General features: G+C 39.3%; 1 protein-coding gene across 3 annotated transcripts in view; it reads right to left on the bottom strand.

The window, feature by feature from the left end:
- Positions 1–142: 142 nt before the first annotated feature.
- The window catches only part of rrm1 (ribonucleotide reductase M1 polypeptide), a 13,812-nt gene continuing 3,067 nt past the window's right edge, over positions 143–10,887 (bottom strand). Inside the window, exons 1-21 of one of the 3 annotated variants that reach the window (XM_016565185.1) lie at positions 10,684–10,822; positions 10,607–10,643; positions 9,910–9,998; positions 6,737–6,914; positions 6,531–6,631; positions 6,363–6,422; positions 6,225–6,264; positions 5,864–6,026; positions 5,565–5,706; positions 5,376–5,459; positions 5,133–5,294; positions 4,220–4,299; positions 4,017–4,122; positions 3,809–3,904; positions 3,545–3,694; positions 3,239–3,460; positions 1,446–1,522; positions 1,043–1,178; positions 858–953; positions 573–761; positions 143–487 (exon numbers count right to left, since the gene is read on the bottom strand). In XM_016565185.1, the coding sequence (XP_016420671.1) occupies positions 296–487; positions 573–761; positions 858–953; positions 1,043–1,178; positions 1,446–1,522; positions 3,239–3,460; positions 3,545–3,694; positions 3,809–3,904; positions 4,017–4,122; positions 4,220–4,299; positions 5,133–5,294; positions 5,376–5,459; positions 5,565–5,706; positions 5,864–6,026; positions 6,225–6,264; positions 6,363–6,422; positions 6,531–6,631; positions 6,737–6,914; positions 9,910–9,998; positions 10,607–10,625 (2,382 nt within the window). In that variant the 5' untranslated portion in view covers positions 10,626–10,643; positions 10,684–10,822 and the 3' untranslated portion in view covers positions 143–295. Of the gene's footprint in view, positions 488–572; positions 762–857; positions 954–1,042; positions 1,179–1,445; positions 1,523–3,238; positions 3,461–3,544; positions 3,695–3,808; positions 3,905–4,016; positions 4,123–4,219; positions 4,300–5,132; positions 5,295–5,375; positions 5,460–5,564; positions 5,707–5,863; positions 6,027–6,224; positions 6,265–6,362; positions 6,423–6,530; positions 6,632–6,736; positions 6,915–9,909; positions 9,999–10,606; positions 10,823–10,887 lie in introns of those variants that run through there. The other 2 variants (XM_016565184.1, XM_016565186.1) reach the window with 2 other exon arrangements.

Genomic DNA, 10,887 nt, shown 5'->3' with positions numbered 1-10,887 from the left:
TTTGGAGCTTTGGTGTTGCCGACTTTGCATCTAAAATATTTCTATGTTAACCAACCCATGAGTTCTATGAAACTCCACCTCAAGCATCATATTCAAAATGATTCCAAAACCTCTTCATAAATTTGAAACAAGTTTATTTTTTTTTACTGAATTCTTCATTGGTATTGTATACAGGAGTAAAGTATACAGGAAATGTAAATTAATAATTATTCTCTAAGCCCATTTAAAAAAGATAGAAGACTACAAGATGCATATTATTAGCCATCCTAATGGTCCTTGTCAACAGGAGTTCAATTCATGAACCGCACATCAGACACTCGTCACGGTTCTCCAACGAACACACCATAGCAGCTTTGTTGCGTTCTTTGGTTTCCTCCTCGTTGCTTGTACTGTTCTGAGTCTCCTTCAGCTTTTCTTTGTTGAGAGTGAACTGGATGGGGTTGGCGGCTGGTTTAGTTCTCAGGTAGTACATTCCTGTTTTAAGACCCTGTGGAGAACAGCAGATGTACCATTGATCCATCAACTCTAACTTCTAGACTTCCAAATCCTTGCTAAGGAAGTATTTAGTTTACCTGCTTCCAGCCATAGAAGTGCATGCTGGTCAGTTTGCCATAGTTGGGTTCAGCAATGTGGATGTTGAGGGACTGGCTCTGGTCAATGAAGGCTCCTCTGTCTGCAGCCATCTTTAAGATGGTCTTTTGCGAGATCTCCCACACGGTCTTATACAGTTCCTTCAGGTCATCTGGTATTGTGGGAATGCCCTGCAAAAAGGAGGACATTTAAAAAGGGACACAAAAGCAAAAACGGGGGGAGGGGTATCTGTGATTTTGTCATCTGAATTGGAAATGCCAGCTAACCTGGATGGATCCGTTCTGAGCAATTAGCTGGTTTTTCATTTCTTCGTTCCAAAGTCCTCGTTCTGTGAGGTCTTTGAGAAGATGTGGGTTCACGATCTAGAAGTAAATGTAACCCACCAGTTAATTATATACAAAATCATCAGTTTATCTGTTCTTGCAAACGTATAATGTAACGTCAGGCTCACCTGAAACTCTCCAGACAGAACTCTGCGTGTGTAGATGTTGCTAGTATACGGCTCGATTGACTCATTGTTGCCCAGGATCTGAGCAGTGGAGGCAGTGGGCATGGGAGCCAGCAGCAGACTGTTACGCACTCCATGCCTGGAAAGCAAAAATAAAAAATATTATTCCAACTTACAAAAAATTATTTATACAAATTTACATAAACGTACTACGCATACAATAAAAATCCCATTAAATCATTATTTATATTTATCTTACTCTCTCATATTTGTTTGATATTTTTAATTAATTACAATTATTAAACTATGTATTAAAACACTTCTCCATGTCAACTTTTAAAATTCCCTGACACTTCCGGGTCTTCCAGATTTGTTGAGATTATGAATCATGCAAGTGGTTACTAACTTTGCAATCTTCTCCTTGAGTGCGGCCCAGTCCCACAGGTCTGTAGGTGTCTTCTCCCACATATCATACTGCAGGATCTGTGAAATCATGCCAGGAACAATTAGAGCCCTGTACATCTCAACTGACATCCAATTTCCTTCCTTTACGAAAGGTAAATTTAAGACTTAAAAGACCTTTTTTAGACCAGTAAAATTCAATTTAAGGGAAAAATTGATGGGAACACAAGACAATATGTTCTTTAAATGTTAATTTGTAGAGAGTACACAATGAATTATATTAGCAACACTTCAATATTTGAAAATACAACTTCCAACAGATTTCCTTTTTAATTCATTTTAAGTTTATGATTAGAATGAGAACAGATATCTGGCAATATGCTCAGAAAGATAAACTCAATTGAAAAAACATTTTCATAATCCGCTAGCAGATATTGGTTTTTGTTTTAAGCATAAAATCATTTAATTTTGTTCAGTTTCTAAGAAAATAAGACTTATCCTTAAATCAGGATACATTTGCTTGAAATATAAAATGGCATGTTTAAATATTTTTACTGGAAGACGAGACAAAATACTGAATAAGAATTTTTTGCCGTGCATGCAAACATTTCATGCCATGACTATGTATTTAAAACTTTCTGCCCTGATTTAAAGTCTCCCTGTGGTGAAAATCAAGTTTTTTGTTGTTTATTTGTCTATGTGGTGTTTTTAATATGCTTTTAGACAAACCATGTGCCAATCCATTTATCAACACCATTGCTGAGTATTTTCTCCTTAAAGCTGTAGTTTCCCAAAGGCAGTCACAGAAACGTGGTGTGAAACAGCCTCTTTTTTTTGCTATATCACAAAATTCACTAACCAATCGCGTCAAGAGATCCTATCCTTAGCATATCATTAACTGTGCTGCAAAGCAGAGGGTCTAGTGAGAGAAGGCAGCCAGGTTAATCTGGTAACAGTTATTTTTTTTCTGTAGATGTTTCGCTAACTGTTAATATTTCCCCCTATTTTTTACAATGTCATGTGCTGTTAGCGCTTATTTATTTGTATTCAGAACCGCTAACTTGAATAATAACCCGCGGCAGCAGTGTAAAAGTAGCCCGGAGTCAGACGCACCTCTCCAAGGCATTCTTCAAGTCATCAAGGCATTTCGAGGACACAACATCGTCAAGTAAGTAAATTTAACAAATGTTACAGTATCCACTGTAGTTGTCCGCTAGTAAAAAGTTTTATCAGTCATTATCCGCACCTACCTAAAACGGCTCGTTCTAACACACCCCCACATGTCTACTTCACGATGTGGGAAGATTTGCATAACACTGCCCAAATGTTCAGAAAGAAAGGCGGCGTAACTTTTATTCTTGCTGTAGTATTGTTGTTGCCGCCGCCATGTCGTGAATGCGAAACTACTTTGTTTGGCCTTCCAAATGAGGACACGACTAGAAATTGCCATTGTATCACGTTTACTACAGTTCAGTTAGTGGATCAGGAGGCGCTGGCTCATGGCTGGCTAGTGTGTGACTGAGTGGAGGCGGGGCTAATTTATGTATTCATAGATCCGCGTATAGTAAATGAGTCAAGGGTGTAGAGTTGCATTCAAGCTATTTTAAGGCATGAGAAAATTATTTCCACAAGAAAAAACATTTAAATGTCATTTTGATGATCAAAGATGAGTTTTAAAGGATCAAATTTTTGACTACAGGGGGACTTTAAGAACTTTATAAGGCCTTAATTTGTGGATTGGAAATCAATACTTCAAGACCCGTAGAAACTCTGCTTATATTATAACATCCAACTTACGCCCTTGCTCACAGGAGACCCAGCATATGTTTCATACGGCCCAAATTCTGCAGCCAGCTCACAGCTGGACTCCAGCGCAGCGTAGTAGATGGTCTCAAAGATCTGTGTGTTGAGGAGTTGAGCCTCTGCGCTCTCAAAGGGGAAACGCATGAGGATAAAGGCATCAGCCAGACCCTGAACGCCGATACCGATGGGCCTGTGACGCTTGTTAGAGTTCTCTGCCTGTTGTGTGAGAGAGAAGATCAGTCTCTACAGCAATTACATTAATGTAGGATGGTTGAAGGGGGAAACAAAACAGCGCTTCACCTCTTGCACTGGGTAGTAGTTGATATCGATGACTTTGTTCAGGTTCTTCACAATGACTTTTGTAACAGAGGCCAGCTTTTGGAAGTCAAAGGTTCGCTCTGGGGTGACGTACATGTTAAGAGCAATGGATGCCAGGTTGCAAACAGCCACCTACAAGAGAGAGTTCAGTCCTCCATGAAAGCACTTTCAAATAAAGTCAACATGGCATGTGACTGACAATAAGTTACATTATTATACTTCATGTACATATTCTGCACTCCTTACCTCATCCTTACTGGTGTACTCTACAATTTCTGTGCACAAGTTACTGCATTTAATGGTGCCCAGGTTCTGCTGGTTGCTTTTGCGGTTGCAGGCATCCTTGTAAAGCATGTAGGGTGTGCCGGTCTCTGTCTGAGACTCAATGATGGCACAAGTTACTGCATTTAATGGTGCCCAGGTTCTGCTGGTTGCTTTTGCGGTTGCAGGCATCCTTGTAAAGCATGTAGGGTGTGCCGGTCTCTGTCTGAGACTCAATGATGGCATACCACAGCTGCTGAGCCTTCACCACACGCTTAGCTCTGCCCTCCTGCTCATATCTGGAACAAAATATCATTAAATGGGATTATTAAACAGTAATATTAATAGACTTCTATAGTCAGTTTTATAGTAGAAGCATTACTAATATTTTCATACTTTATGTAGAGCTTCTCAAATTCCTCTCCCCAGCACTCATCCAGCCCGGGACAGTCACTGGGGCACATCAGAGACCAGTCCTACATGTGATATGAGTCACAAATGAGTTTGCTTAAAATTAAGCATTTGAACTAAACTCAACTGGTTAAGGAAATAAATATACAACCATAAACAAATATACAACCATTCAAAAGTTTGGGGAATTTATAATGTATATATTTGCATTTATTTGATCAAAAATAAAGTAAAAACATTAATATCCTGAAATATTACCACCTTTTAAAAAAATCATTTTCTATACGAATATATTTTAAAATGGGTCGGCAACCTTTTTGGCATGAAATGCCATTTTTAATTTTTCTGGTTAACCACTGTGCCAATAATGGTCATATTTGAGAAAAAAAAAAAGTAGAGTAGTTTGCATCACTGGATACAGCTGTCAGTCACATCAATTCTATCGTAAAACACTTGACTGATATTAAATGATTTGCATTTTGCAAATTTCCATCTCACCTCTCTTTTTCAACATTAAACTGATGCTTCGCACTGGAATTCACATTCTGCTTCTGTGAACAGTAACCCCGGCCTACTTTGATTAGATTGCCCATCTCAGTTATTTTGACATTGACTAGCACTGTTAGCCACGCGCATCTGTGGACTGGTGAAGGTTAATTCTCACACTTTAATAGTATTTATAGCTCCTAACAGGCTGTGTGACTATGAGGAATGACGTCATTATGCAGTTTTCCCGGGTTGGTCGTGTGCCAGTGATTTTCCCTCTGCTCATGTTGGCACACGTGCCATAGGTTGCCAAACCCCGTATTAAAATGTCATTTATTCCTGTGATGGCAAAGCTGAATGTTCAACCAGATACATCTCAAATATTTTTTTGTACAGTTTATAGTGTGCTCACCGCATTGGTCTCCACTCGCTTCATGAAGAGATCAGGGATCCAGAGGGCGTAAAACAGATCTCTAGCTCTCTGTTCCTCTTTACCAGTGTTCTTTTTAAGCTCTAGGAAGTCGAAAATGTCAAAATGCCAGGGCTCCAGGTACATGGCAAAAGCTCCTGGTCTCTGAGTGAGGAGGAGAGAAAATGTCAGTTTTTCAAGCTAAATTTAAACCACATCCTGAAATTTACATGTAAAATGCCTTACCTTATTTCCTCCTTGGTCCACATAGCGTGCTGTGTTGTTGTAAACACGGAGCATAGGAACCAGGCCATTTGAGTTGCCATTTGTCTAAAATAACAAAAGACACTGAATCAACACAACACAACTTAGTACCAGTAAAGTGGATTTACTGGTACTAAGTTTAATAGTACCAGTAAATCCAGTAAAACTCACCCCTGCAATGTAGCTGCCAGTGGCTCTAATGCAGCTCACTGCCACCCCGATACCTCCCGCAGACTTAGAAATGAGGGCGCACTGCTTCAGGGTGTCATAGATCCCCTCAATACTGTCATCCTTCATAGCAAGCAGGAAGCAACTAGACATTTGACAAAAGCAAGTAGCTTGTATTATACATTATGTATAGAAGTCAACTGACTTTGCCAACATGAAAATCAGGCCTTGACCAAAAACAAAAACATTTGTTTTGAAAAAGTTTTGAATAGTGGTTATATGTTCTCCTTCCTGCTGTTTACCTGGAGAGCTGTGGCCGGTTGGTGCCAGCGTTGAAGAGTGTAGGAGAAGCATGAGTGAACCACTTCTCAGACAGCAGGTTGTAGGTTTCTATAGCTGCCGCAATGTCCTCCTTATGGATTCCCACAGACACTCTCATCAGCATGTGTTGTGGCCGCTCAGCAACTGAAAAAGTGGTCAGTGTCATAGGAACATTTTCCATTTCCATCATTCAGGTCAGTCTTTTTGCTCTTTTTCAACTCAACTGCATTCCTTCATTAAAATTATTTCATCTACCCCTTCAAGTCTTTTCTTTATAGTGTTCTATTATTCCTTGACTCAATGCGACTGTTTATATGTATGCAAGTAAATTCCTTGACTTACCCTTTCCATTGATCTTCAGCAGGTATGAGCGCTCCAATGTCTAAAAGAGACATTAAAAACTAAGATTAACACCACAAAATCAAATGAGATTTAGATATACAAGTGTACATGTAGCATATTCTTCTATTTTGGAATTACCTTGAAGCCAAAGAAGTTGTAAGAGAAATCTCTGTCAAAAATGATGGCAGAGTTGAGCCGCTAGGAAAGAAAGGAAATATTACATTAATTATAAATACTTAACCCCTAACGTGACTTTGTTGGGAAAAAAAGACAAAGACAAATCATACATATGCATATCATACTTACATCTTTGTTGGCCAAAACAATGTCAAGGGTTTCCTTGGAAACCATAGGCGAGTGGTGGCCGTTCAGGGGATTCACATAGTTGTAGAGGTCCTCCATAACCTCTGTGATTGGAGGAGGCAAGTGATTAGCAGCCAATAAAAGCATTATAATTCATTTTAGATTGAAGTGTCACAAAGACATGAAACAAGTGATGCATAGCAACTCACCACTGAAGACCTTCTTGGTTTCTTTGTGCAGGTTGGACACAGCGATGCGGGCCGCCAGGATGGCATAGTCAGGGTGTTTGGTGGTGAGGGTGGCAGTGATCTCAGCAGCCAGGGTGTCCAGCTCTACTGTGGTGACGCCGCTGTAAAGGCCCTGAATCACCTTCATGGTGATCTGAGTCTGCAAAGCAAAACCACTTGATTTAGGGTCAGAGCTTTACATTTGGCTTCGTAGAAGATGTCTCTTTAATGAAACGATTTTAATACAAAGCCATAAGAAAGACCTAGAGTGTACAGGATGTTGTGCAAGTTTCTAAACATTATATTTGTGGGTACACTGAAAGGCAGTTCTTTATGGACGGTTTATTTAAAGGAGAGGTCTAATGCTATTTTTCATGCATTCTGACTTATTTACACAGCTAAAGAGTGGGATTCTCATGTTAAACATGGCCAAAGTTTCAAAAAATGAGTACGTATGACGGATTATTTCTGTGCCAAACACACTCCTTCAGGGTTCGTATAAGTATCAGAAAGTTTTTTTTCCCCCCCCGAGTATGGCCGTGTATGACGTCATAAAGGGTGGAATGCCTTGTATGGGCACTTCTCCAGGAAGAGGGAGCGCACACATCAACCAGAGCGAGAGCCAGAGTGCTGTAGGCAGCGCTGCACAGGACTTGCCACTTTGTTTTTAGACAAAGAAATCAACAATGTTACCAAAGAGGTGTTTTTCGTTGTGAGGGAAAGATGACCTTGTTCAGCTTCCCAAAGAACCCAGTGTTAAGGGAACAATGGATGCAGTTGGTTTCTCCGGGGCAGCAACGGAGTTGTGCAAGTGTGTTTATTTGTTCCCGGCATTTCGGAGACAAATGCAGATGATAGCTACTCAAAAGCTTCGCATGCTTGTGACTCTTTAACTCTGCCCACAGCAAGCCTCCAGGAGCTCAACTGTTTTCGGAGAGAAGTGGCACAGCTGTATCTGTCTTTTACAAATCTGATAAAACTGAAGACTCTTCGGAGATATGCAGGATGCAATACTACTCTATAGGCACATGACATTGGCGGAATATTACTAGGGTGTTGGCTATTCTAACAGACCTGTCATGGGTCTACTGTTTGATGAATAACTGTAATAGCAACTAGGCCAGGGGTTTTTAAACTGGGGTTTAGAGAAAAAAAAAAGTAGAAAAAGGATTAAACTTAAATGAGTAAAATAAATAAATTAGAATAAAACAAACAAATGAGTACAATAAATAAATTAGAATAAAACAAACAAATTAGTACAATAAATAAATTAGCTTAAAACAAAATAAAATAAAAAAAGTAGATGAAACTGATAAAGGAATTTTAAAAAATGTTGCACAAGGATGATTGTATTTGGGGGGCCCCTGGCATCTAAAAGACTGAAACCTCTTGACAAGGCAATAGCTGCGTTTCCATCCACCTATTTTTATGCGCATTTTGGAATATCGCATTAAAAAAACGTTGAATGGAAACGCCAAGATAAAACCGCCAAGGTGCGCATAAATTCTAAAAATGCACATAAAAAACGTATGCGCACATTTGAGTAGGATAAACTTTTTATCCGATAAGAAAAAATGTGCATAAACTACGATGGAAACACATTTACCAAATAAATTCCTCCATGCGCATCGAAAAAGTCATGTGACTTTGCGCTATTAGACGGGATAACCTGACTAGCAGCAGACCGATCTCGTTCACAGCATCTATATGTTGTTTTGGTCATTCTGAAATGCCTGAGCAAAACTGTAGTCAAAGTATTTCTGTATAATTGTCTTACACGACTGCGTTCCCAAACAGCAGGCATCCACCGCCGAAAGCATTGACAGCATTTATTTTGTTACGTCTGCTATAGTAATTTATATCATATATGAAAATTATTATATTCAGTGGCTTCTCCTATATTCTTAATGATATTAATGCTGCGTTCAAGTCCTCCTGGGACGTTCGTGCTTACGAGTTGACTAGTCGTAATAACGACGTCAGGTGCGTTCAAGTCACTTTGGTCGGAACAATATGGCGATTGAACTTTTTTCCCATAAAATTCAACGATTTTTTAAACTTTACATCTACAAAATAATGAATAAAGAATGTGCTTTGTGCTTTTGCATTGTTTTTGCTATTTTCTGTTTTTATTCAATTTATGAAGGTGATGTAAACTGAATCATTATATGTTCTTTGGTAATTATACATGAATATAATATTTTGTATATGTAATAGGGCTGCACGATAAATCGAAATGTTTATACCTGCTTATACTTAAGTAACATTTTCAATGCAGGACTTTTACTTGTATCAGAGTATTTTTACAGTGTGGTATTAGTGCTTTATACATTTTGAGGTAAAGGATCTTAATGTGCGTTCACACCGCCGCCGTCGAGAGCGTCAAAAATCGCTCTGGCCGCCCTGCCAACAACGCTGTAGAAAGATTCGCGGACGCTCTGACGTAGATGACACGTCATAGATTATTGGGAAACCCGCCACAGCAATAATCAACCTCTGATATTATGTGATGTATGCTTATTCTTTGTATGTTTCCGTTCTCTGCAATAAAAAAAATAAAAAAAAAGCAATAATCAACCTCTCCATTTTGCTTGGGAACTAATGTGGTCGGAACCAAAGTTTACAGGACTGCGTTCTCTGGAATCCTCTCAGGGCGTTATTTCTGAAAAATTTCGACGGAAACTTCTACGTTCCGATTGGTTGCCGCCGAACTGCGTCATAGCTCATTACCATAAAGTTGACCTGATTTCAACTCTCCTCGACGCCCTCAACGTCCAAGTCGCGCCGCGCCGCGCCGCTGCTCGACGCCGGCCCACATTGAAAATGAATGACTTCCGGCCACTTTGATGCTCTCGACAGCGGCGGTGTGAACGCACAGTAAAAATTTCGAGTTTCCCACTTGTAATTAACGACTTTGTGGTGGCGTTCAACTCGTAAATACGATCTATCCGACATGACTTGAACGCACCATTAGTGCCACAGTTTACGATTTTGTTCTCTTTGACTCGTAGGATGGAAACGGTGCTTTATTCGCATATGTTTTATGCGATATTCCAGTTTTGACCATAAGTTTAATTCGAATCTTTGGATGGAAACATGATTGACCTTAGAAAGTGTGACAAATGTTAGATGTTTTTATGCATTTCATAACTTACAGGATCAACAAACTCAGTGTTGAGTCCATAGCAAAGTTTCTGGATGCGTGATGTGATTTTGTCAAACATAACACGCTCCTGGCGCCCATCTGAGACAAGAAAAACACCAGATAAAAAAAAAAAGGAGTTATTAATAATATAATAAGCCAAATAGAACACCATACATAATCACGAAAACATGGGACAGGTAAAGAATTGCCAATAGAAACATGAAAAGTGCATTAAAATATCCTGATAATGAGCAAGGCATAACAATTTTAAGTTAGATCAACCTATTACATAACGATTTGCATCAGTTACTGGCTATGTGAAGCGGTTGGCGCCAACTTGACTTAACAAAGAACATAGCTAACGTTAGTCATCAGGTGCTGCTAACATAAGCACATATCATTCTCAAAGGTAAAGTTATGTAGTTGGGAAAATCAATATAATAACACACCATCAATAAATCTGCATCCTTAATCAAGTCTTCATATAAACACATTCACGTTCTTCTCTTTATATTTAGACACTGCTACACGATTAAGGTCAACGAGTGTTTGATTTACGAATTGTGGTTATGAGAGTATTACATAAACAATACGTAAGCTTATTTATATGTGCATTCAGTTTTTTGCCTATAACGTTATTTGCAATTGTACATTTTCTCACTACATTGCAAATAAATCAAATAATTGGAGGACGAGTGGGAATTTACCTCTCTTAATCACGTGCATGATTGAAGTCTCTGGTAGCGAGCACTGAAAAAATGCTATATTAAACAACTAATAATAATAACCGGGTGTTATTTTTGAATAAAGTGCTGTTCCGCTGTCCGCTCTCTCAGCTACTGCCCGCGCTCTCGCTCGCGACTCCGAACCCGCTAGAACGGATTGCGTCATCAACCGGAAGCCCAAACATTTTAGCCAATGCACTCTCGCTCCTTCTTCTTCGTTTTAATTATTGGACGGAACAGGAACAGGATCGTTCCATTTTTAA

The sequence above is a fragment of the Sinocyclocheilus rhinocerous genome, unplaced genomic scaffold (genome assembly GCF_001515625.1).
Source record: "Sinocyclocheilus rhinocerous isolate Xijiao unplaced genomic scaffold, SAMN03320098_v1.1 scaffold320, whole genome shotgun sequence".
Taxonomy (NCBI): domain Eukaryota; kingdom Metazoa; phylum Chordata; class Actinopteri; order Cypriniformes; family Cyprinidae; genus Sinocyclocheilus; species Sinocyclocheilus rhinocerous.
The sequence above is the reverse complement of the archived record's forward strand: the minus strand, read 5'-3'. Positions and strand labels throughout refer to the sequence as shown.